Genomic DNA, 27,991 nt, shown 5'->3' with positions numbered 1-27,991 from the left:
GAACTCTATGTCTGACTCAGGTGGAGATGCAGGCAGAGCAGCCTTTAGGTCAGACGCTCTCCCAAAAACATCCACCCCACTAACAGAGGAGACACTTAATCCAACATGATGGTGACCTGGAAACAGTCTGTACCAGATAATCAAGTGACTGATATTATCAGCAATTATCCACATTGTTGTCTTACAACAGTGTGTGAAAAAAGCCAAAAACCCAGCCAGACATCTGGGCTGGTAACTTTAAAAACTTACCTGCCCAGAAGGGATTTAACCAGTCCTTCTTAAATACTAAATAGACAGTGCCCGTGGACACGTTATCTGAATGTTTTTTTCACCCGTCCATCGGGCTGGCTAACTGTAAAATTAGACCGTCTGGCAGAAATCTAGCCAGTCTGGGTATTCACAGTAAGATGCTGACAAACCAAAATGTTATAATCAGGTTCAAACCCAGCAGATCCTGGTATGGTTAAGGTTGGTAACTATGCTGTGTGGGTCTTGGCTAGTGTCACTACCTTCTCAAACATTCTTAACCTGAAGTAGTGGCAAGTAACGGTGCTCTTTAAACATATATCAAACAGGAAAAATTAGGCACCATGAATATTTCAGGGGATTTATTTTCATAGTGAAATCAACACAATTTGATAAAAATATCCCTAAATATATTCATGGTCCTTAACTTATTTAGTTCAGTATATCTTCATTTTGTTCTGTATACCCACTGTCAAGTTCTGTTAAATGCATCTTTGACATCTAATTCTTAAGCTGACATTTACAAACGAGTGGATGGCATTTGTTTTGATACAGGTCAACATCACATGATAATCATCATAAAACACAAACAATAACCACTAAAACATTGAGAATGTTGAAGATATATTTCAACATCTAATACTGATTGCACAATGCAAATACAGATTATGCTACAGTTTACAATAAATGGCATGATCTTGGATAATTATTTCATCAAGTAGTGCTACAAACTCTTTGATGCGTCTCTCTGTGTCCTATAATGATTGTTTAATTTCCTGTCTGGAAAATACTAACATTTGAAACCTCTGGGCTAGATATGAACTCCCAATATACTAGTGGTGGTCCGATTAACTGAAATAATCGAAGATTGGTCACAAAGAATAAACGACCAAGCAATTGATCATGTTTTCTCATAATTGAACACTAACAATTTTGGCACACTTGTTTGCATTAACAACATTTTTCACAAGGTTGGTTTTGTCTGTTACAATTCATAAGCACTACAAGCTCATTCCTTGTCATTATTGAATTTATCTTAAAGACTCCAAGAGATTTATGTTCCAAACATACTGGACATCCTTTAAGATGTGAAATTTGTAATGCATTTTATGCAATTTGCAAAAAAACCCTGAAAGAACTTCATTTTTTCTATATTTTTTGTGCATTAACAAAAATAACCAGGAGAATTTGATAAATGACGCTAACCAATTATTTTCGAAGATTGATCAGTTGTAATGAACCAATCATCAATTGTGAGATTTTAACTCATCCCAACACTACAATATAAAGTAGTTCTACTCATGCCATTGTTGTTTCCAGGCCCTGAATTGTTTCCTTCTTAGCTGAAACCTACCACTGTACAGTACTTGTACTCTCTTTCACATCTCATTCTGTGTCCTACATTTTTTTCAATGTACTTTCTTGTATGGGCTATATTCATATTTGAAACCTCTGACTGATACTTCCCATTGTACAGTACTAGTACTCTCTTTCACATCTCACTCTATGTCCTACATTGTTTCAGTGTACTTGTCTGTGGAATATTATCATTTGATACCTCTGGCTTAGCCACAGACTCTACTTCATCTTACAACAGATAATGAAGACAATAAACTCAAGCTAACAGCTGGGAGATATACGCATGGGATCGGGTAGATAACACAGGGATAACATTACGTCATGAACTAAAAACAAAACTACATCAACATATTCTTGTGAGTAAATGAACAAACATGCAAAATCAGATTTGAATTTCTTATAAACCTTTTTAAACATATCGTGATATATAAATATTAAAGGTAGGCAAATAAGTCAGTGTACGGGTTTGAAACCTTCCTGTTGTAAAATATCCCTATAGAAATCATTTACATGAAAAAATAATTTTTTTGCTAAGCACCAAGGCAAATCTTGATAGAACTAAAATAAGCCTAGTTTCAAAGAAAGCCACACTGTGATCTTTCCGATTGTAGAAATTAAGGGTAAAGAAACTTTTTAAATATACAGATTCCAGTCCTGGCTCAAGACAAGGTGTTACCCTGCTCCCAGCATTATTCCAGCTTAATGTTAACAGCGCACACCAATTGAGATTTAGTGGGGGAATCAAACCCAGCATTTCATGTTTTGATGTGTTGAACCAAGCTTGACCCACTGGCCCATAAGTATTAGAACAAAATATACAAATCTGACCTTCCACCTCCAGCATTTATGGACAAAAAGAAACGCTCCATCACAGGACCATGCGATCATTTATCTTTGCTTGGAATGTTGATTGTTTACATATTTATTGGAAATATTACAAACGATTGTGCAGAAAAGATTGAAAACACAGAAAATATACAACATTTGAGAATTATTGGTAAAGGAAATATGGTGAAGATAGACCTCCCTGTTCTCTGTTCAAGATATCGCAATCTACATAGACAAACCAGCACTTGTCATGCTGCTTTTTTATAGATTTTATAGATTTCCTGTCTTAAACTATTTAAGAATTTAAAAAAAGTGATAATTTCACACGCTGTGGTAGATTTCTGGTGGGTTGGTTTGATTGTGTATTTGATTTGGCCATACAAACCTCACAATGATTCACTAGCGTACAGATCAATGACACAGAATGTCACCCTGTCAGAACAAAATTGTTGCATTTGTGGTGAGTCAGGGTACTCACACCATGCTCCCCCAAACACTGACTGACTGACTTTGGTTTTACGCAGCTTTTAGCAATATTCCAGCAACATCACGGCAGGGGACACCAGAAATGGGCTCCACACATTGTACCCATGTGGGAATTCGAACCCGGGTCTTCGGCGTGACGAGCCAACACTTTAACCACTAGGCTACCCCACCGCTCCTCTCCCAAACAAAGAATGTTGTTTACGCATCCCCGTTTATTGATCTATGTTTCTAAAACATAAGATTGTTTATTTGTTTGTTGCATATTCCAGTAGTCAGCAGCCTGTAAATAATGGAGTCTGGATCTGACAAACAAGGGGTTGATATAAAGAGCAACAGTCTACACCATCAGTATATTAGCCATGTCACCATAACTGACCATCCAATCCGTGAAGATTCGGGATATAATTGATCTTCAGTAACCCATGCTTGTCGTAAGAGGCAACTAACGGGATTCCAATTTTGAGATCGATGCTCATGATGTTGATCACTGGATTGTCTGGTCCAGACTCGAGTATTTACAGACCGCCACCATATAGCTGGAACATTGCTGAGTGGCGTTAAAAAACAACCAAACCAAACTGACCATCTGACCACCAAATCTTTTCTTACAAGCATAGGCAGCTGGGGACTAATTTTAACCCAGGCTCACAACTGAGAAAAATATAAAAATACATGATGAAAAACTAATAACATAAAGCAACAGAAATTTTAATATATATCAGTCTGTGTATAACACTATGTACACATAGCACAGACACCTGTACCCTGTGTTCAGTATAATTGAGATATCTGACTAACATACTGATACATATTTGGACATTTGAGTAATGATGAAAATTGCGATACTAATTTTGAAATGTGATTTGCATGAAATGACCAGACAGACACTGCTCTATGAAATATTTGTATTATTTGCATGGTTCACGCAAGCTTGTCAATCTGTGTTAGCATTTTGTTTTGTGAAGTTCAGTTTACGCTTGGATAAACAGTCCAGGTTATAGCAGAATGAAGCAAATATTAACTTCTGAAAACTGAATAAACACATGGGTAAACAAATCATACATTGTACCACACTGTATATTGATACATCTGTGAATCATGAACTCCCATTGTACTATAGTGTACAGTATGTGAGTCATAACAGTTCCACAATCCATCCTACAAGGAAAAACAGACTGCACTGACAATATTTGAAGGGTTTGTACACGCTACGTTCCTCCATCACTGTGGCTAGTTGGTTGGTTTATTGATGAACACCGCTCTCAGCAATATTCCAGCTATATGGCAGCAGTCTGTAAATAATCAAGTATGGACCAGACAATCCAGTGATCAACAGCAAAAGCATCGCTCAACGCAATAGGGATACGACGACATGTGTCAACTAGGTCGGCGAGCCTGACCACCCGATACCGTTAGTCACATCTTGGGTTACTGAAGACCAATTCTAACCCGGATCTTCACACCTACCCATCACTGTGAATACAACCTGTCAATACAAAAAATCTTATTTTTAGTCAGCCAATAAAATGAGGCCTCACTAAGTTCAAATGAGCTGGTACCTGTGAAGGGCTAGAATTGGTCTTCAGTAACCTATGACTGTCATAAGATGGGGTTTACAGGATCGTATGGTCAGGCTCAGACACATGCCATCGTATCCCAATTGCGTAGATTGCAATATTCCAGCAATGTCAGGGGACACCAAAAATGGGCTTCACCCATTGTTCCTATGTGGGGAATCAAACCTGGGTTTTCAGAGTGACGAACGGACACTTTAACCATAGGCTACTCCACCACCCCTTGGCAGCTGAGGGTTATATGGGTTCCGAGAGGTAAACTGACTGACTGACTGACTGAGTTTGGTTTTACGCCGCTTTTAGCAATATTCCAGCAACATCACGGCGGGGGACACCAGAAATGGGCTTCACACATTGTACCCATGTGGGGATTCGAACCCGGGTCTTCGGCGTGACGAGTCAACGCTTTAACCATTGGGCTACCCCACCGCCCCCCCGAGAGGTAAAAAAATGACAATGAGTGAATAAGAGCGTGAATGATTATTGTTTAACATCGCTTCAGCAATCATGCAGCAATTCATTGCGTGTGCTATGTGATGAAACCGGAGCACTCTTAACACTGAGTACAAGCTGGTTTCAATGTTCAATGGCTAGATGCCCAGAGCATGGCTTCATCAATTGGTGATAAATAGCGACCACACCTCATAGCAGCCAATGTATTCCTGGGTGTAGGCAATACACAAACCCATCAAATATAGACATAACATAACCTGCTTTTCTGATCCAATATCTACATGAATGCCCATCACTTCCATAAAACATATCACAGACACAACACTCCACCATGTCTAAATCCTCTTAACATCAACATTACATAAAGGACATCAACTGGATAACAGAACCTCACACTTGTCACAATCTTCCCACTGAGTTAAAGTCAAGGCTTTTCCAGTATAAGCAAATATTATGGATGACATCCATATTTGCTTTTACTTGAATACCAACTTTTAAATGCCTCTCATGAACCTCCAGGCTTTTCCATTTAGAACAGTTTCACATGTAGTCTAGTACATTGCTCCTCAAACCAAGAGGATAATGACAATGGATAAAGTCTGATCATCAGCAACTACGTCCATAAGGCTTTATTAGTGATTGTAATGCCCATATGTTAATTATTAAAACAAGAACACAGATCTGAATATTTCTAGTTCCAATCTGGGCATATTTGCTGACATTGTCTGTAGAACTGGGTCTGTATCTGCTCAGTCAACCCTAGTTCATGGTAGAAACATGATCTGCTATAACAATGACTGACATTCTGACTAGAATCTCTCGCCTTGTGAATCCCTGACACTTCTTTCTTCATTCCTGTCATCAGTCTCTTTGGGAGATTAGTGTTTATCTGATCCTGTAGCTCTCACATTCCGGCTTGAATGCAGTTGCCTTGCCAACCACAGGGAATTTTTCTGCAATATTTGTGACACGCCTTTGCTGTCACTACACATAACATGACATAAACACTAAAAGTTGATTCATTACACTTCTTTAAGAATGATGTCTTACCATGTTTCAATCTATTATTTATCACATGTATTAATGGAAGTACTGAATGAAGCCGACACATTTACTCATTTTTGGCTGCAAATATGCTCTGATGTTGTTCCAGCGAAGTTTGGCTCAAAATGTTGACATCCCATTTTGGCTAGGCAGTCATTTTGAAGTTGTTTGTGCACAATCAAATCAGATGAAGGTGAAAGGCTGATGATAAATTACCACCCTGCTGACATTACAATAGGTTCACACATAAGCCTAGCATGTGTACACGTGTAACAAAGAGAGAAATGTCCAGCTGGAAAAACCTCAGACTGAAGGCCCATATAACAGGACACAACAGCACCACGCTTCCTCCATGCTTCAATATTTGGCCAGTTGAATAATCAATATCACAGACTTTGAAACTTCTCTTAGAAGCAGATATCTGCAAGACACATACAATGCTGATAACAGATTCTTGGACACACATCTGTCATACAGCAGATTCTGAAGACACACATCTGTCCTACAGCAGATTCTGAAGCCACACAAGACACATCTGTCCTACAGCAGATTTGGAAAAGATGCTTCTATCCTACAGATCATTCTGAAGACACACATCTGTGCTAGAAGCAGTTGAAGACACACATCTGTCCTACAACAGATTCTGATGACACACATCTGCTAGAAGCAGTTGAAGACACACATCTGTCCACAGCAGATTCTGAAGACACACATATGTCCTACAGCATATTCTGAAGACACACATCTGTCCCACAACAGATTCTGAAGACACATGTGTGCTACAAAAGATTTTGGTTGACGTGCACCTGTTTTTTAAAGCAGAATATTCCCAAGACACAAGTGCCAACACTAGTGCACCAGCAGTAGGACAAGACACACATCTAGAAGCAGCATCAGCATCTTCTGTTTGGTGGTGATCACTTCTGTTACCTCTGCTTCTTCCGGGACCTCTTCCCTGTGGGCGAGGCCTGCGCTGCTGCGGCCCCCACGATGACCTGCCCCTCCTGGATCTCCTCCTGGGAGACCTCGGTGTTGTTGGACAGCTTCTGCTGGGCCTCCAGGTAGAACATGATGTCTCTCAGCTGATCCTGTAGGTCTCGCACCTCCTGCAGGAAGAACACACAATAGGCATTTGGGGAAAATCTGAAAAGTGTTGAATGTCTTACACATCAGTCTGTGAGTGACTAATGTGTTACACATCAGTCTGTGCCATTTTATACTACAAGGAATCCTAAGAGAGTGTGTTTGTTAAACCCCTATGCTGTTTTAGTCAGTCTCTTGTTAAACAGCATATGTCCATTTTATACACATCAGTCAGAGAGTCTCTTGTGAGAGAGTGTGCTCTTGTTAAACCCCTATGCTGTTTTACATCCTAGTCAGAGAGTGTGCTCTTGTTAAACCCCTATGCTGTTTTACATCCTAGTCAGAGAGTGTGCTCTTGTTAAACCCCTATGCTGTTTTACATCCTAGTCAGAGAGTGTGCTCTTGTTAAACCCCTATGCTGTTTTACATCCTAGTCAGAGAGTGTGCTCTTGTTAAACCCCTATGCTGTTTTACATCCTAGTCAGAGAGTGTGTGCTCTTGTTAAACCCCTATGCTGTTTTACATCCTAGTCAGAGAGTGTGCTCTTGTTAAACCCTATACATGCTCTTGTTAAACCCCTATGCTGTTTTACTCCAGAAAGTCCTAGTCAGAGAGTGTGCTCTTGTTAAACCTATGCTGCTATGCTGTTTTACATCCCAGTCAGAGTCTGTCTTGTTAAACCCCCAAGTGAATGAGGTTTTAACATCCTCATCAGTGAGTGCATGTTTGCTAAAATCGCTAGTCGGTGAGCGTATGTGAGCGTACCCTAGTCAGAGAGTGTGCTCTTGTTAAACCCCTATGCTGTGAGTATATGCTGTTTTACACACTAGTATGTGAGTGTACACTTGTTTAACCTCTAGTCTATGAGCGTACACTTTTAAAACCCTTGTGAGCGTATGCTCATTAAACCCATTGGGTTTCTCTGTTATGCATCTCCTATTATACCCTCATAAACTAAGGAACCATTTCAGACAGCTCTCCCATCAAGTATGACATAAGGAGTGAACTGAGAGCCTGATTGTGATTGAGTCATACCTTGTCCTTGACAGCCAGACTGTCCTTGAGCTTGTTCTCCAGGGCAGTGACCTTGTTCTGCCACAGCTGCTGGTTATCCCGCAGACACGTGTTCATCTGCTGCTCCTCCTTCAGCTGGCACAATGACTTGGACAGTCGTTCGTGGTACTGCCAACAGATCAACAAATCTCATCCATCATTTCAGCAGAGTTTATTCTGACCTTGCTAAATTGTCAGCCAAGGAATTATGACCAAAAATTTATTTAATTTTTTAACAAGTTATGGCATTAAGATGTACAATAATGTGACCCAACGTGATACCAATTTAAGGTAATATTCATACTGACTGAGTGAGCGAGTTTTAGTTTTACGCCGCTTTTAGCAATATTCCAGCAAAATCACAGTAGGGGACACCAGAAATGAGCTTCATACATTGTACCCATGTGGGGAATCAAACCCGGGTCTTCGGCGTGATGAGCAAACACTTTAACCACTAGGCTATCCCACTGCCCCTTTAACTGAATGAGTGAGTGAGTTTAGTTTTATGCCGCACTCAGCAATATTCCAGCAATATGGTGGCGGTCTGTAAATAATAGAGTCTGGACCAGACAATCCAGTGATCAACAGCATGACCATCAATCTAAGCAATTGGGAGCCGATGACATGTGTCAACCAAGTAAGCGAGCCTGACCATCCGATCCCGTTAGTCACCTCTTACGACAAGCATGGGTTACTAAAGATCAATATTCTAACCCGGACCTTCACGGATGCCCCTCATACTGACTCACTGTGTACACCACAATAGCAGCAGATTTTAATGTGAGCTAACAGGATAGCCTGGCAATGAGTGAGTGAGTGAGCATCAGCAATTTTGCACCTTTTCTTGGCATGTGGTGGCCGGGAAAGATTTATGTTTGTAATGCAAACCTCAACCATGACAATTTAAACCTCAAATAAACTTTGTCCATGAAAGGTCTGTAAATATCAACATTTTTAACAGAATAATGTTCTTCAACTTGAAATGCAGTCAAAACCTCAAACAATGACAAGTGAGGAAATACACTAACCCAAATTGGTGTTACAAATTATGGTAGTTTAGGAATTAAAGCATGGTGATGTTTGCTGCTATAGTGTTTCATTCCAGGGACCTCCATATTTTGTCACTAAGAACAGAAGCAGCATTCGAAATAATCGCTGACCTGGAGGCCCAGCGCCGATTGTTATTGTATCGGGCCAGCAGTTTCAAATATTTGTAGCCCTTGTGGCCTTGTGGCATTCGGTAAACTATCTGTCGTTTTTTTTCCAACTAGAATCTTTATCATAATTTTTTTCCTTTATTCACGTTTGGGAATCAGCCCTGTTCCATCATGTTACGATAACTTACAGTTTCACTTCCTGGCATGGAACGTCAACATCAGTCTTGAACTAATAAAAACTTCTCTCTACGCCATAGGCTCCGCTAATGTATTTTGTAGAAAACAGTGTGGATACTGTGCACAGTGTAGTCTATCTTGTTTTTATTGGTTTCACCTCAACCAAATGGGCCGGCAGATTTCATTCAGGGCCTATAGATTTTAAAGCCTGCAGGCGGCAGCAGGCCCTGATGGCCAACTGGCCAATTAAAGTATTGCAAACACTGTACAGAAGGTCTCTTTATGAAAAGGACACTGTGACTTTGTAGCTTAATTACGACCACTGACAAAGCCAATTGTTTGATTGGCATTCTAGAAATTGGTGAGTCAATAATCAAGCATACGACTTAATGGATAAAAACTTCTTGTTTATTGCAGAAGGCGACATTTCAATGTCGATTCTTACACTGTTATCATGCTAAAATGAGTTTAGCTTCATAATGATGTGAGGATCTACATGTTGTCTATAGAGTTGTATGGTTCATTATTGACAAAGCCAACTGGCCCTCAACTCACATGAGAACACTTCTTGTCGAGACTCTGCTTTTCTTTGTTGATGTCTGTGAGTTGTCTGGCCAGCACCTCCCGCTCAAAGTTCACCTTCTTCCATCTCTCCTTGGCTTCCAGGACCTAGGACACATCACAACCAGGGTGGGTGTTCAACTTCTTCATCTTCACACAATCCATGAGTATATTGATGTTTACATAAATAACAAACTATTTCCAAAAATAATTATCATCTCCATAGACCAGAGTGAGTGAGTGAGTTTAGTTTTACGCCGCACTCAGCAATATTCCAACTATATGACGGCAGTATGTAAATAATTGAGTCTGGACCAGACAATCCTGTGATCAACATCATGAGCATCAATCTACACAATTGGGATACGATGACATGTGTCAACCAAGCCAGCAAGCCTGACCACCTTATCCCATTAGTCGCCTCATGATAAGCATGGGTTACTGAAGACCAATATTCGAACCCGGACCTTCATGTGTGCCATGGACCTAAAGTCAGACAGTGATAGTCAGTGTTAGTGTGTACTGCAAGCATTAAACAGTCTCTAGAAGGTTATAGGAATCAATCTACAGCAAAATGTTTGATTTTGGACTAAAGATAAATGAGTATTAGGCCGTAGAAGGGACCCGAAGTGTCAGCCCAACCGTCTGGGTGGGCGATGAAGGAGAGAATGACAATATGGCCGCCGGTCACATGACTTTTGACGGGAAGTTTTGGGTGAGTAAACTTAGACTGTTCTTGGGAACATAGGGATAGAGGTTTCCACTCAACCTTCGGAGGAAAGGGAGATAAAGTAATAAGTATGAGTCTCTAGAAAATACATTGAATACAAGTATTGAATAATGCTGAACACTCACCCTCTCTTCTGCTTCTTTGATTGTCTCCTCCATCTTCTCCTCAAAGTACTGTCTCTGAGATTCCAGTTGGGTTGTCAGAAGGTATGTGTACTATAATCACAAATACAACATAGGTACTAGACAAACATTGTGTTTAGCAAGTATGGCATGTTAGATGATAGAAATTTGAAGGATCTCTCCTTTAGTGAAGTGAGTGAGTGAATTCAGTTTTACGCCACTTTTAGCAATATCCCAGCAATATCACAATGGGGGACACCAGAAATGGGCCTCACACATTGTATCCATGTAGGGAATCGAACCCGGGTCTTCGGCGTGATGAGTGAACGCTTTAACCAGTAGGCTATCCCACCGCCCAGCTTTGAGTGGAAGAGAGTTGTGTTCAGGTGAAATTACAAGAGTCAAATACGGACAGATGTTCCATTCATTATTCACCTTGAGCACGCTGAGTGCAACAGCATCAAGATCACCTAAATATTGTGTCAATCATTATGTGGTTTCTTTTGGTTTAACCCAGCCAACAGCAATATTACAGTGGTATGATCAGAATCAGATGATTTGCTTGATACAGGTGTTAGCATCTACACTGAAAGGTCGCATATATTGTTATAAAAAGGTTGTATATCTATAGAACTATCCCCTGTTCATCACAACAACTTCTAAATGCCACTCAAAAGACTAATCCAGTAACTGACATTCTGAGCATGAACTTGTATGTAGTCAGTATGGCATGTCAGATGAAAGAAAGCCGAGTTCTGGTCAGCTTTTAACTGTGCCTAACGTTGACACATGTTCCATTCAAAATTTACCTCCAGCGTAAGGGAGTCGAGTTTTTCATCCTGGACTACATTTCCACCTTCGTCCACTTCCACCAGTTTGCCATCAGACTTGTTCTGTACGAGACGGTGGACGTAGTTGTCACCAGCATAGTCCCACACACGGTTATTACCAAGCTGCATGGCGTAGGTATGGTTAGTGTCCTGGAAATGTCTGAGAGATAAATAGCTAGATGTCAAAACAGACGTTCTGTTGGATCATTTGAAAACACGGAAGACATTATTCACAATACTGGCAGGTGAAAAAGTGGGTACAAATTATGGTCTGGTTAATCTTGGAAAAATGTCCTCAAATACAGTAAGTTTTCACAAGTTAAATACGAACTGTTCATTTCCTGCAAATAATCATTCATATTGTACCAAATTTCAACCATATAAAACTGAGTCCCAAGCCACAAAACGTTTGTAGTGTTACAACATTCCTAAGCCTATGATTAACTATAGAGTTACAACAGGTCATAAAGTTACGAACACTCTGAGGATCAGGACCTAGGACCTCTTTACAACTGATGTGCAAAGACATGCCCTTCTAAATATATACGAATAATTCCTCATCAAATTCTTACTATTCCTTTCTTTAAATGTTTGTTGTTTCGCATTCAGCAATATTCCCCATGTGACAGCAGCCTATAAATAATAGAGTCTCGACCAGACAATCCAGTGACTGTATTGTAAGCATTGATCAGCACCTTCAGCACATGATGACACTCTACCAACCACTATGTCCCTAGCCGTTCTCTGCGCTCTGAATCAAAGCAACTCCTTAGTGTGCCTAAAGTGAGAACGACAACTTATGGTCAACGTGCATTTGCCTTTGCTGCCGCCTCATGTTGGAACTCTCTTCCTCAGATGATCCGTCTCTCAGGAACTCTATCAACCTTCAAAACAAGCCTTAATACCCATCTTTTCAGACTAGCTTTGCTTCCCTGAATCTTCTCTCAACTGTGCGCTTTGAGCATGCATTTAGCATGGAACTAGCGCTATACAAATGGACTGTTATGTTATGTTATGTTACCAACCAAGACACCGAGTATGATCACCTTATCCATCAATTACTTGTTACTACAAGCATGGTTTGCTTGGCAACTATTCCAACCGGGAATCCCCACAGGCTTTTCCAAGTATAAAAGAGACCGACTGGCTGTAAGGATTGTTACCTGTAGGCATGAAGTCCAACATATCGCCCACATCCAACATGGCCGCAGATGAGACAGATCCACAGGCTCTGTGGGGGAACAAGCAAGTGTCAACACTCAAATGCAAACGTTATACACACCAAAGAGTGAGTGAGTGAGTGAGTGAGTGAGTTTAGTTTTATGCCACTTTTACCAATATTCTATCAATATCATGACACCAGAAATGGGCTTCACACATTGTACCCATGTGGGGAATCGAACCCGGTTCTTCGGTGTCACAAGTAAACACTTTAACCACTAGGCTACCCCATCGCCCACACACCAAAGAAAATCAAGTTTGGAAAGATATTTAAAAAGTTGGATCCATCACTTGCCAGTGTGCCATCTTTTGTGTGAGGAAAATATTTTAAGCTGCTTTTCACATATTTAAACAATACATCATGACAACAGCCGGACACCCAGACTTGGTTGCATAATTTTACCTCAACAGGGGAAGTAACTCTGATGGGTGTTTTAATTTGAGACCTGATATAAACAACAATATGCCAGTTTCATGACAGTGGCCTGAAGAAAACAGACTAGCCTTTTAGAAATGCTATATCACAGGTACATTCACTGTACAAGAATGACAGATTGAATAAACCACAAATAGCCTAAATCACAATCAGATTAACTATCAGTTTGGATGTCAGCATATATGCCTTTGTTAATTTCACATTATTTCTTTCATATTGCCATCACAGGAAGCCATATTTGTTAGCCTTCAATGCAAAGTTCATAAATTTATATGTTAAAACATACCAATTCAAGTAGTTGTTTCCTAGACACAGACGCTGCAGCCGTGTTTTCTGGAATCCTTAAAATACCCGTACAGTAAGTTGCTAAACAACTGAATACATCCCTATTGTAAGACAAGTAACATGACACACATGACAAATTCAACAGCATTAACACAGGGAGCAGCTAAGTACATTCCTGCCAACTGCTGATGTTTAAGTCAGTGCCTCACCTCGTTTGATCCGCACTTCATGCAATGGTTGTCTGCCACCTCCTCTGGGGTCTGACTGTACCGACACACAGGGCAGCTGTAACACAATTAGGACAATTAACACACTAAGCAGTTGTAACACAACTAGGGTTTCCCCCAGGCATTTTTGGCAGGGCACAGCGCCCTGCCCTTTTATTTTGCACCCTGCCCTTTTATTTTGCACCCTGCCCTTTTATTTTGCAACCTGCCCTTTTATTTTGCAACCTGCACTTTTTATAAGGCACCCTGCCCTTTTATGTTGCACCCTGCCCTTTTATTTTGCAACCTGCCCTTTTATTTTGCACCCTGCCCTTCTTATAAGGCACCCTGCCCTTTTTCTAAGGCACCCTGTCTTTTTATTTTGCACCCTGCCCTTCTGACAAACTTCCTGTCCAGGAAGAACAGAAGAATATGAGACTGAGCTCTTACAGTGTTTTCTTCAAAAGATTTCTGTACAAAGAATACAATAATTGATATCAACACTTGGTTGTTTTTAGCTTTTATTTAATGTTGAAGAAAGTGAAATAACTGCACTCTTTGAGCCTTTAAGAATCATATATTTGGATAACTTGACACTTGGAAATCTCTCATTGTATGCCCCCTTTTGAAATTCTGTCGCCCTGCCGTTTTGGATCCTGGGGTAAACGCAACAACTGACACACTGGACAGCTGTAACACAATAACACAACTGACACACTGGACAGCTGTAACACAATAGACACACTGGACAGCTGTAACACAATAATACCTGACTGTAACAACATACATGGCAGCTGTAACAGAAACACAACTGACTGGAACAACATATTAGGCAGATGTAACACAACATAACTGACTGTACCAACCTGAACAGAACTATTGTATCTGACTAAAACTGATTAACTAAGATTGGGTTATCCTGCAAGTTGTTATCGTGGTATGACAGCCTACCTTGTGTCTCCCCACTTGGCCAGACAGGAGGTGTGGAAGGAGTGGTTACACAGCACAGTCAGCACCCCGTCCACAGACTCATCCTGGAACAAAGGATAAAGGATATAATACACACTAGACTCATGTGCTGGCATTTAGTGACTTCTCTAGTCTAAAGTCAAATCTATCCATGTAGCAATGATCTTCAAAACACCAAAACACTGCTTAGTATGAAAATGATTGTTTATGTTTATTTCATAATCAATGACTTTGACCTTTTTCGTCAACACTTGTTTACTATTACTTCAAAGTGATGCTGACAAATTTCGTATGACTCTGACAAATGTAGAAATATAATGGCGAGAAACCCAGCTTAGCAAAGCTGCACAGTGAACTGAAGTGCCTTTCACAAGTGGGCCACCTGTGCCCTCTTTATATATCACATGAGCTTGAAATTTGGAAACAATAAATGGCAGCCCGATATTGGTCGTATTCAAGAGATTGTTCAGCAAACAAAGTCTCCTACAAACAGCAGCTGCAAAATGACCTGTGTTGGTTATGGTGACTCACCATTCTCTCCAGACAGACTGGACAGGTGGGCAGTTCCAGCAGACCTGGTACAGGAAGTGTGGCACCCTGAAACATCATGGTACTCTCTGTACAGCTGACTATATATTAGAACACATGGACCTGTCTAAACATGAGTCACTTCTTTGGGTGGCATATAGAAGTTGGTGTGATAAACAAAGGGGATAGTTCTATGGATAGACAACTTCTTTATTACAATATATGCGACTTTTCAGTGTAGATGCTAATACCGTAATCAAGCAAGTACCTGGCACTGATTGTAACTGCAGACCCACTCTACTACTACTACAAGATACACTGAAGTTGGTACTGCTTAGCATGGTCAATCGCCACCATTTTGTCATTTGCCCATCTCAGTGAGTGAGTGAGTGAGTGAGTTTAGTTTTACGCCCGCACTCAGCAATATTCCAGCTATATGGCGGCGGTCTGTAAGTAATCGAGTCTGGACCAGACAATCCAGTGATCAACAGCATGAGCATCGATCTGCACAATTGGGAACCAATCACATGTGTCAACCAAGTCAGCGAGCCTGACCACCCGATCCCGTTAGTCCCCTCTTACAACAAGCATGGGTTACTGAAGGCTCATTCTAACCCGAACATTCACGGGTCCCCATCTCAGCCATTTTGTCAATTTCAAAAGTAAAACATCATTTCAGATATCAGATTATAATGATACAAAATACAACAGGATGGATTTTTTACCAGATACCAGAATAGAGGAACGTTTGTCATACTTATTATTTGAAAAGCATATTGCAGACTACCGACATACTAGGAACAGTGCAGTTCTAAAGGTTACCTCTGATTCCTTCATAATCTCCACCTTAGCTACATAAACAAGATGGCAGATGTCAGGCTCGATGGAGTTGAACGGCCGGTTGTTGAAGTGGGTGTAGAACTCATCAGCTGATTTCTGTCAACACAGTAGTGGTGGTCCAATTTATTGAAATAATCAAAGATTGGTCGCAACGACTAAACGACCAAGCAATCGATCATGTTTTCTCATAATCGAAGATAAACAATTTTGGAACTCTTGTTTGCATTAACTATATTTTTCACAAGGTGGGTCTTGTCTGTTACATTCAGAAGCACTACAAGCTCGTTCCATGTCATGATTGAATTTATCTGAAAGACTCCAGGAAAATGTTCCAAACATACTAGTCATCTCTTAAAGATGTGCAATTTGAAAAAAGAACCCAGTAAGAACTACATGTTTTTTTCTTTATTTTTTGGTGCATTAAGAAACATTACCAGGAAAATTTGATAAATGACGCTAACCAATCATTTTCGATGATTCATTGGTTGTAACGAACCAATCATCAATTTTGAGATTTTACCAATTCCCAACACTACACCACAAGGTGACAAATATGTATAAGACTATAATTTATCCGACAATCAGTAATATTGCAGTTGGTAAAATAATCCAGTTGGGATCAGCGGTGAACAACATACACAACAACTGATCCAATTGGGAGACCTCAACAAGTATACTAAATGCAACATTGCATCTGACTGCAATAGAGCACCTGTTGAATGTAACTGGGGAGGGAGTGACTGTTATACAGCACCTGCTGACTGTAACACACCTGATCAGTAAACTTGAGCAACACCATGTACTGGTTTGGAATGGAACAGCGAATGATCCTCATGTATTCTATTGTAGATGATGAGCTGAAAATAAACATGCTCATATAGCTTTGTAATGATGCATGACCAAGTTCTGCTAAACAAGAACCTTTGTCAGAAGGGTCATATCAGCTTAATGTTTCCACAGAAAATACATTAAAATCATATTAACTAGCTCATAATCATGTCCACAAGAATAAGGCACCACTTAGAAGTTGTTAAGTGAATTAACATTCTATTTTTAAAATAGCAGGATAATTCAGGAACATTTTGCACTATTCCATGATCTTCTATAGAATTTGTTCCCTGTGTATTTACAGCACTCACCTCATGGGAGCGGCAAACATGAGCAGGTCGTGTATGGTGTGTGAGGCCGGGACTCCCAGCAAGCATATCATCTCACTCCTAGCAACACCCTCATCCAGGGAGGTACGCTCACTGAAGCAATAAGACCAAGGTAGCTGAACAATCTCCAGAGAAAAACCTGCATTAGTATCTCATCAGTGACATTATACAATTATTGACTTCTAGCTTCGCCTCGGTGAATATCACATGTCCAAGGTCGATAAATCATTGGATCAACTGAACTCAAGTTAATAATTGTTTTATTATATGACAAAAGTACTGAATACCTGTTCTTCTGTGACACAGACGATTTATTTCCTCTTCTTAGACAGTCATGAATATTCATGGTGTCTGCCATTTTGATACAGATGGGACGTAACTCTAAATCAACACAGTCACAGGGATGCTTCCTTATCTAGCGTGACGCACATAGTGCGGAGTTCACAGCTGGAATATCCCAAATCTATTTTTAGCCACGGGAGGTGCTTGGATTGTGATACCAACCTCTCGTGACGTGGCGAGGTTGACGCTTAGCGCCAAAGCTGTCATGTGACCATGTGGCCCAATCAGAAGGGCGGAAAACTAACCGTCATATAATAAATACAGAGATATATACTTGCTCTGCTCATTCAAACCTACTTTTGAGAGCGAATCACTACTTGTGCCCCTGACCATAAGCCAGGATTACAGACAACAACCAAATCCATCATCAGAAACACCAATGATGAGTCTTGACTTCTAATTACCCAAACATATTCCAATGAACGTAAACGGCAAAACAGTGGTGAAGATTAAGTGAATGGATCTCTGAAAATCAGTGATGACACCAAATTTCAGACAGGACCTATATGCTCAAAATATTTGTGTAAAACAAAACATTAGAGAAAAGAAATCTTACACAAGCAGAGCTCCAGATAAGATTTAGCTCATGTGGGTACTGTACCCACTGTATTTTTGGGGAGTGGGCATTATGAATGTTGAGTGGGTATTTCATTTTCCGTTACCCACTGCTTTCAAATATGTGCGTATTTCAGTCCTTTTACTCACCTAAGTGTTATGTCATTGAGTAAGTTTACTAAGCAGGTATGTCCTGCTTTATGTCATACCTAATAAAAACCAACTTAAATATAATGGAAATGATTTCATAAAAAATCACTCATCCTATACTGACAGTACAACTTGAGAGCAATCGATGTCTTTTTCATTACGCAAGCAATTTTTATAAATATATTTCATAGGCATTTGTTTTAAACTTTTTGCGTATCTAACATTTTAAATGCGTAATTGGTACGCAACAATTATTTAGCAATGCGTAATTGGAAATTTTCTATGCGTATTTTACCCGGATACGCAGCTTATCTAGGCCTCTGCACAAGCAGAGGAAAACAAACACTCACTCATGCATGCACAGACACACACACACATGGAAGGGATGGGGTGGGTCAGGGTTTCATTGGCTCTGCCAACGCAAAAAAACAAAATTTATTCAGAAAACCCAAACTACCAAAAGGCACCAGTTCACCACCAGATCTATCTATGTCCCAAGTTTGGTGAAGAAACATTGAACAGTTTTAGAGTTATGCTCCGGAAAAGAGTACAACCACCAATTTCAGTCTAAGTCAAACTTGTTGCCATGGATACGCCCAAAAAAAATTATTCAGAAAACCAAAACTACCAAAAGGCACCAGTAGACCACCAGATCTATCTATGTGCCAAGTGTGGTGAAGAAATATTGAACAGTTTTAGAGTTATGCTCCGGAAAAGACAAATGTGCACAGATGGACAGACGGACGCATGCACGGACGGAGTCCATTTCAATAACCCCCGCAAAAAACGTGTTGCGGGGGATAAAAAAATCTTAAACCCCCAAAAGCCACAGCTACATGATATGGAGAGGCAGTATACTAAATTTGGTGAAGATTGTTCGAGTAGTTTTAGAGTTATGTTCCGGAAACAATGGGAACGCCGGCACTGACGGAAACTCAACCAAAAACAATATGTCTCCCGGCCCTTCGAAGGGAGACAATAATAACCAATCAAAGCCAGAACACAGAGAGCCTTACCTGTCCTTGTATATATGCAGGATCCCCTTAGTGACCTCCACACATGGGTTGCCGCTGAAGAAGTGAATGGCGGAGGGCATGTGGGAGGTCGGACTGTGACTCTTGGGTCTGGCGCTTCCGGCCCGCTCAAACACTGGCTTGGCATCACATGAGGGTACAGGTTTATATGGTGTCTCAGTGCTGTCGTTTAGGCATTTGGAAGGTCCGGGACTTGGTTCTATGTCGGGAGTCTTCTCTTTTTCTTTACCAGACTTTTGTTTGATGACCTCCATGTCTGCCGCAGCTAACAGTATATCTGAAATAGAGTGAGTGAATTTGTTTTTACGCCGCTTTTGGCAATATTCCAGCAATATCACGACAAGGGACCCCAGAAATGGGCTTCACACATAGTAATTATATGGGGAATCGAACCCAGGTCTTCGACATGACAAGTGAATGCTTTAAACACTAGGCTACCCCACTGCCACACATGGAACAGTTTCTTCACCATCAATAATAAGTCTGCGAATGACAGTAATCTATTCACTAAGCACTGATTGGTTTCATTCATTTTCTGAACATTTCAGTTTAGAAATTACAAACTAAAGTCCAAGGTTCTAAAAATGTTAAAAGTTCCAGTTTGGAGTGTCTCCAGATTCAAATACTAAGACATCAAACTAGGACTAAAGCACTCCTTTCTTTCTGACAGTGATACTGCCTTGGCAGTCCGACCCAGATTTTCAGACAATCACTATCAGGTATGTCTATGTACATGTATCCTCATATTATAGGCTTTCAGACACATAAAAGTTTATTAGTTTTCTCACTAAGTATACTACCCATCAAAAGTTTTGACTCGTGCAACGTAAAACACAACTTTGCAGATTCTGATACCCTTCGGTATGGACTTACCGAAACAAATCATCAAAAATGCAAATTCAACTTATAATGATGAAAAATAACGCGATGAAAAACCCACCGCAAAATCGGAGTTCAAATGATTCACTAATTTTCCCCCAGCACTTGGGGGAAAATTGGTTTCAACAGCTGGGCTGCGCTCATAGCACATGCCCAGTGAAATAGGTTCGCGCAACTTGGAAGCGGGTTGTCCGGATTATAAGGTCATGAGCAGGAGTAGTCTAATCAAAACAAATAGTAAACAATCTACTCATAACATAAAAGAACCTTGTTAGGATCCAGATCTACTCAACTATGTGTCAACCAGTGAGGCGTTCGACATTTCAAGACAGAAAACCTTCGCTGGTGGTGAATACTCGGTGAAGGCTTGGTGTGAGCTATTTTTCTAATGTTTTGTTGATATTTCACAGGCGCGAGCTTTTTACATGTTATGACAGTAGATTACTGATTTAACTGTAAAAGATCCACTGTGTAAACAGTACCTTTAAACAGTATGGAATATTTTGCAAAATCGAGTTTAGAACAGTTGACTGAAGTAAGTGGCTACGTTTACACTAGTGAGTCTAAACTTTTGATGGGTAGAAAACATAAACAGCTGTAAAACCTCCCACTCACCTGTTAATATATAATGTGTCTGTCACACCCTAAACCATAGCAAACATGGCATGACATCCAAAAACATATGCTGTTTGTCATCCAAAAATACTTAAAACTTTGAATTTGATTGACAAGGCTTTAGTGCATGTAGATTCACAGAATATAAGCTGACAATAAATAGTAAACGTCATAACATTAAATAAGCATGCTAAGGTTTGAACAAATGTTGCTAAATAACAAAAGGCACCAAGACATGGATACCATGTTTGAAAGTTCACCTTTGAATTCCAGACTCTCCAGTGTTATATCATCCAGGACCCTGAGACCACGATGTTCGGCCACCTGGGCCTGGATTGGTTCTGTTGAATTGAACTTGGTGGCTTCTTCCTGGGAGGATGTTACAGCAGCCGTGGACAGGACTGAGGCATAGCTCAGCTTGGTCTCTGCTGTGTCCTGTCTCTCTTTGTAGCCTGGAGCTGCAACAGTGAGTGAGTGGGTGAATGGGTGGGTGAGTGAGTGGGTGGGTGCGTGGGTGGGTGCGTGCGTGGGTGGGTGGGTGCGTGGTTTAACATGCTTAATGCAGCTATGATTTTTTGGTTTGTGACATCATCACGATGGGTTTCTGGTAAGGGAAGCAACTCTGTACTGCCAAAAGCTGAGTCCAAGACATATGTGCCCCAACTACACCACTAACACAGGGTAACAGGGCTAGACATTCACCCAAATTCCTGAACAAGACCACAGGACCAATAACTTTTAAAAATCACTGGTCCTTACAGATTCCTACTGGTCCTGCTAAGGGACCGCCAGGATAGCACTTATCAAAGTTGCACTTGTCCTGTCAATATTTTACTAGGTTGTAGGAAAAAAAGTCATAGAAAAAAAGTCATAGGAAAAAAGGCATGGAAAAAAGGCATAAACTCAAAAAGGTCAGTATTGATAACATATTTATATAACAAGTCATAACAATATTATCATCAACAGCACTACCACATTTGAACCTAACTTATAAAATAATGTAATCATTCAAGTAAAATACATGACATCAGAAAATGCACTATCATCATAACACATTCATCTGCAACAGCACTACATCAGTCAGTTGTCCTAGCATATTTTATTTAACCGAATGTTCCAGCCAATGCCGTGAAGAGTTTGAGTCTTACGGCCAGCATGTCTTATATTAGCTGTTAGAAGAAAGCCATTTGAGTAAAAGCATTAACTGATAATCCCATGATTTCATTAATCGGTGTGATATCGTCAAGCTCAAAGCAAGTTAAACAAACAATCATATGACTTGTGACCTTAAATCCCATAATGCTTTAAGAACTAAACCAATAATAATATGTCCATTTCTCCTGTTTTGATAAGAACCAATTGCCTACAGCATCACACTGAAAGGAATAATTAACTTGAAAGTGAAATAGTATAAACAAAGTAAATGGAAAACAGGATGTTTTTATAAAAGTTGTTGTTGAAATTAGTTTTTTACAAATAACTGGAGAACATGATGTTTTATAATAGTTATTTTTCCTATGACCTTTTTTCCTATGACGTTTTTTCCTAGACTTTTTTTCCTGTGACTTCCCTAGGTTAAGAACAAATAAAGAATGTGTAGTTAAATTCCATTTCCATTTAAAGGCCAATTGAATACTTCCATAATTAACCATGTTTTAATCAACAAATTTACAATACCAGGAACAGTTGCAATGCTACAATCACTTGTGAATGTGGGCCTCAAAATAGTCTGTGGGCATCATTTCTTTCTTTCGTTAATTGTTTAAGCTGCTCTCAGCAATATTCCAGCTATATGGCAGTGGCCTGTACATAATTGAATCAGGACCACACAATCCAGTGATCAACAGCATGATGCCTGCAATAAACACAATTTATTCTTCAGTGACAGACAACCCATGATTTGTGGTAGCTGGCTGGTTGTTCTCTGACTCTCAAGGACTGATCACTGAAACATATAATGATACATAGCTCACCACTGTAGTGTTGAAAGGCCTTGGGAAAATCAAAGTCGTCCGAGATCTCCAGACGGAACACAACCATGTAGATTAACATTGGAATGAAGGGAGAGCCGCTGGGCCACTTGTCCTTAACAGCATGCTACGGCTGAAAACAAGGAAGAGCACCCTCAAAATACTATACTATTACTGGCACAACTTATTTATCTTTTACAATCACAACAGTTATGTTATTTCAATTAATGAATCAGTAAACATCATGTAAATATGATGGTGGTGTGTAAATAATAGTGTGGACCACACAATCCAGTGATCAACAGCATTAGCATTGATGTACACAATTGGGATATGATGACATGTGGCAAACAAATTCAGTGAGCCTGACCACCCGATCCCGTTAGTTGCCTCTTATGACAAGCATGGGTTACTGAACACCAATTCTAACCTGGTTTGAGAGCTAGATTTCCTGAACACTATTATGACTGCAAGAATCAATTAATTCATTTGTCCATGACCCATAAACTAACCTACAAACTATGTTATCATCCAAAACTTGATTTCCTGTTATGCACACTGGCATTCAAATTTGCCACACCCATGTTAAGCTGTGAGATAGAGAGTGATACCAATAAACAGTTGGATGGAGTGCATAAATAGGTTCTGAATTATTTGCGTTGGTAAAATTTATCGCATTTTCCATCAATTGAATCATGGTGGGTATTTTTCCAATTTTTAGTTGTGCCACTAGAGCACAGTGAATATATTTCATCTGTACCTTGGCAAGCAAATTGAGCACTACTTCAATCCCTGGAAATAAAGTTGAATTTCTGAAAGCCTTTGTACTTTTGCATGATTTGAGGTGTATGATAAATGTGAGTGACATAGAATTTCAAATACAGTCAGCTCTCGTTAATCCGACACTCATTAATCCGACATTCTCGGTAATCTGACATATTTCTCTGCAACCACAAGTGTCGGATTAACGAGAGCTGACTGTATTATCTTGTCAAATTTCAACTATTTTCGGATCAGAAAATATCTGATTCTAAAATAACAGATATTATACTTTACGTATTTCATAGTCACATCTATTGTCTATTGCTGATATGTATGATAGGTATTACTATAGATCACATTACCAACAGATCACAACTTTAAGTGCCTTGATGACAATACAGTGATAGTAAGCCTGAAACACAATTGACAGTGTGGAAATCAGTATCAGCTATTGACAGTACTGTGTAAATATAATCCATTTTTTTTAAATTATATTATTGAGTATTATCAAAATAAATAGCCATGATTATCGGTAGATCTGGAGAAAAGGAGTGTACTCAGTAGACATGGTAGAGAACGTAACTTGTACTTGAGACGGGCTCGAGCTCTTGAGAAAATACACATGATAGCCTTAATCATTGCATATAATAATAATGCCTACCAGAAAAGGAATGGTAAATGATCATGTCAAGGGATGTTTTAGCATCTGGTGGTGACACCCATGCAGGTCAGTTGATCAACAGTTGTTCTCATCTATCCAGTACAAGCTAATATAAATTAGCAAAATAAACCTAAAGTCCAGAAGCTCAACCAGTGACAGAGACCTATACTCTGGACAATTTTATCTCAACTAAGCCCAGCTTGAACAATACTATGCTAATTCAGCACACAGAATTAATTCACAGTCAATATTATTTGGTTTAATAAACAGGCCCGAGCTAACAATATCACTCCCATTGCAATTAAAAATGAACATCCAAATTTGAATTGCAATGAATACTTTCACCAAAACACTTTGTGATCAATACAAAACGGAAAAATTATTGCCAAGAAAAATAACACTGTAGAACGATTTAGCTTAAAATGGGAAAATTGTACAAACCCATTTGATACCAAATATGCACTATGCTCTCACTTACTCTACCCCGTACATGTATACCTACTTAAATGGCATTTACTCTCACAGTTAAAAACAACTCCAAAAAGATTTGTCTGAACAGTAACATATTAATCTGTATTTTACATAACATCCAGTCATTATCTGTCAATTTAATATATAACTCACACAGTTACTGACGAGTCTGATCTGACTTGTGAATACTGACTGACCGATTAGACTTTTGACTGATTGAACTGGGTGTATTTGGACACATTTAGATTTAATCAGTTGCATCTGAGTAATTATTTTTGATCAATTACAGTAACTTAATGTATATACTACTAGGCCAAATGTAGAGATAGCATCAAAATCAGGTAATATGATAGTTTGACGATACAATTCATAGCGACTACGATCTTAACCATGTTGGAACACCAGTGCTTGCCACCGTCCACTACACCATGTGGTCAATACTCATACAGTTGGTCAGTTGTTGAACATGTGGACACTGTTACAACAATGGGGTAAACCATGTTTGTTTTCAGGAACCTAATACATTCTGTGGCTAATTCCATATCAACAAGATATTTTGGAGGGTGGGAGGTGTCATACTAATTACTGGATACCACTTTTACTGGTCCTGAGAGATTCTAAAAGATAAGGACTTCCTAGCATTTGGCCCAGGACAATATATATCCATCAATCACTAACATATATACTCTTTCTGCTATGCATATTTAATATTGATAGATAGATTCCTGATTTGATGTGAAAATGATTGATTGATTGACTGAATCATCAGTCAATGAATGATCCAGATTTTGCTGGATGTATATGGATTTCATTGGTAAAATGTATCAATTCACTGATCGCTGACACATTTATTGAGTGAGTATGGTTTTACGCCGCTTTTACTTTAGCAATATTCCAGCAATATCACGGCGGGGGAACAACAGAAATGGGCTTCACACATTGTACCCACGTGGGGAATCGAATCCGGGTCTTCGGCATGACGAGCCAACGCTTTAACCACTAGGCTACCCCACCACCTGACACATTTATTCTTTCTGCTAGCTATTTATTCATTATCTCCTTTACCCATTCTACTAGTTCACTTAACCTAAAGTACATCTATGTAATGATATATCCAGCTTTCTATTCCTGTACTCATGTATCCAATTGTTCAACCTTTCAACTTACATATTTTTGCATAGGTGTATATATACGTATGTGTGTATGTATGTGTATGTATGTGTGTCTGCCTGTCCACACACAAACATATTTATACATCCACCTTGCAGTTGAAAATATTCATTTACTGTAATTAATGTAAAATGTCTATACTGGCTGCCCAACAGTTATCACCATATTTTAGCGGTATTTACAAAATTAGTCTGCGATTCGTTAAATTAATGAAACAAAATTAATGATGGCAGTTCATGTTAATTAGCTATTCGCTGATATGTTCACTGCCGCCGATCGTGTTTTTATATAACGCGGCGGAAGGGGATCATGGCAGTACAAATAGATGTTTTCTCACAACTTACTGTAACAGTTATCACCTTTCAGAATTTCTCATGCCATTCTTGAAATAACATTTATCTATATCATACAGTAACCTCAAATACCCTTGTGTCATGTAAGTTCGATCACTTAAGAACTGTCGCTGAATTTTCAAAGTTATATTCATATAATCTTATTTTCAAATCTCTTACCTCTAAACTTGTTTATTTATGTCAAACATTTCCAAAATCCAGGTATTTTTACTGCTTTTCACAATCGCGGCATAGCCGCCCTCTCACTGTCAACACAAGTGACCCAGAAAGCTACGTCACATAAGTTCGATCATATGATTGGCTGGCTTGTCGCGTAAACAGGATGACGTGTAAGGACGATCTCTTGTGTCAAATTCAGAGTTAGAGCAGTCCCAAGTAATTTTATGGTATTTATGTCCATGAAACGTTCATTTTATGTTTCAATACTTCTAAAAACAATGAAAAGTCACAAATATTCAGCTCATATACAAGTATTATGCAAGGAATTATTCTTCAGGCTCATCGTGACGGGCATCAAACCTCAGAATGTAGACAAACACCACGAACTGGCTTGCAGAAACGTAAATGTGTTCTGTGCTGACATGTAGGGTGGGTACATTGTGCCAAGGTTGTATTTATCAATGAGACAATAGCTTGAACTTCATCAGGTACAAAATCACGGAAATTCTCAAAAAGCATTAAGTTTTCTATAAGAAATGGCTCTTATTGTTTCCAAAGTTTTAAATTTTGACAAGGATATCACGTGTCTGGACATGTCACAGTTAGACCAGCAACGTAAACAAACAGAAGACAGGGGTGCTGTCAATTTACAACGTGTGAAATTTATACTGTTCATATTTTATTTGAGCTGATAAAGTTACATTATTGATCCAGGGTTAAAAAGTAGTTGTTTGCTGAAAATGAGCTATAACTTACATTTGGTAACTTGACACGAAACATTTTCCGGTCCAAACGAACGAAAGTGGTGTCACCAGAAGATCAAAGCTGCGGATATTGTAAGTTATCGCTACGTATTGCGACAATTACCATTCAAAATGGGCGATTGAAGTTACATGACGATCGAACTTGTGTGACTTGACGATAATTGATTGTGTGACTATTGAGTGTTTCTTTTACAGTAGATTTATAGGGAATGAAACAATTAATGGCTTGTGAACTTTAACTTGCTATTATATGGATCTTGTGACATCCCAGCGACTAAGTTAAAAAGAATTTATAGGGTTCATAACTTTTTCTTATGTTTTCTCTTATTGCTACTTGATTGGCAATAACGCCATCGCTACAGTTCTTTTTGCCTCATTCATCACCCCAACTCAACGGCGATTATTTCTCACTAACTATGCCTCACATTGACTGTGATCATGTCAGTTGTACATGCGTAGGTGTATGTACTATGATTTAGCTGTTTTCTTCTGATGTAGGCGTAGAGAGTTGATCACACATACGCCACTCTCTCCGTGACAAGAAAATATTGTTTCACGTTTGCTGACAGAAATGATAGTCTCGTCACATTACCTTCCTTTCGCATATACTGTAAATATGAAGTTTCGTGTCCACCATGACGTTATAACACCAACTGATCCAAGAATGTACTCACCCACTCCTAAATAACCTCACTTGATGAAGATTTTCCAATCAAAACATAATTATTCTTCTACGTCTCAAGGAACCGGAAGCTATTCTA

At 39.5% G+C, this 27,991-nt stretch overlaps 1 protein-coding gene and 1 long non-coding RNA gene across 2 annotated transcripts; one reads left to right on the top strand and one right to left on the bottom strand.

Moving 5' to 3' along the window:
* Position 1: 1 nt before the first annotated feature.
* Positions 2-23,051, top strand: LOC124286998. Its single transcript, XR_006901171.1, has 4 exons — positions 2-111; positions 10,532-10,538; positions 10,958-10,963; positions 23,041-23,051. It is a non-coding gene; the product is annotated as an uncharacterized LOC124286998 (long non-coding RNA).
* Positions 1,464-27,991, bottom strand: LOC124286995 (BRCA1-associated protein-like). Its single transcript, XM_046723460.1, has 16 exons — positions 27,905-27,991; positions 22,894-23,023; positions 21,181-21,378; positions 19,409-19,703; positions 17,328-17,438; positions 16,961-17,045; positions 16,171-16,284; positions 15,352-15,417; positions 14,803-14,885; positions 13,855-13,930; positions 12,867-12,934; positions 11,683-11,863; positions 10,877-10,966; positions 10,016-10,129; positions 8,109-8,255; positions 1,464-7,096 (listed from the first exon to the last, which is right to left on the bottom strand). The coding sequence occupies exons 2-16, from the start codon at positions 22,970-22,972 to the stop codon at positions 6,917-6,919; spliced, it is 1,887 nt and encodes a 628-aa protein (XP_046579416.1). The 5' UTR covers positions 22,973-23,023; positions 27,905-27,991; the 3' UTR covers positions 1,464-6,916.

Source organism: Haliotis rubra, unplaced genomic scaffold (genome assembly GCF_003918875.1).
Source record: "Haliotis rubra isolate DU_JTF1 unplaced genomic scaffold, ASM391887v1 Scf398, whole genome shotgun sequence".
NCBI lineage: Eukaryota > Metazoa > Mollusca > Gastropoda > Lepetellida > Haliotidae > Haliotis > Haliotis rubra.
Note: the sequence above shows the minus strand (reverse complement) of the source record. Positions and strands in the feature narration are given on the sequence as shown.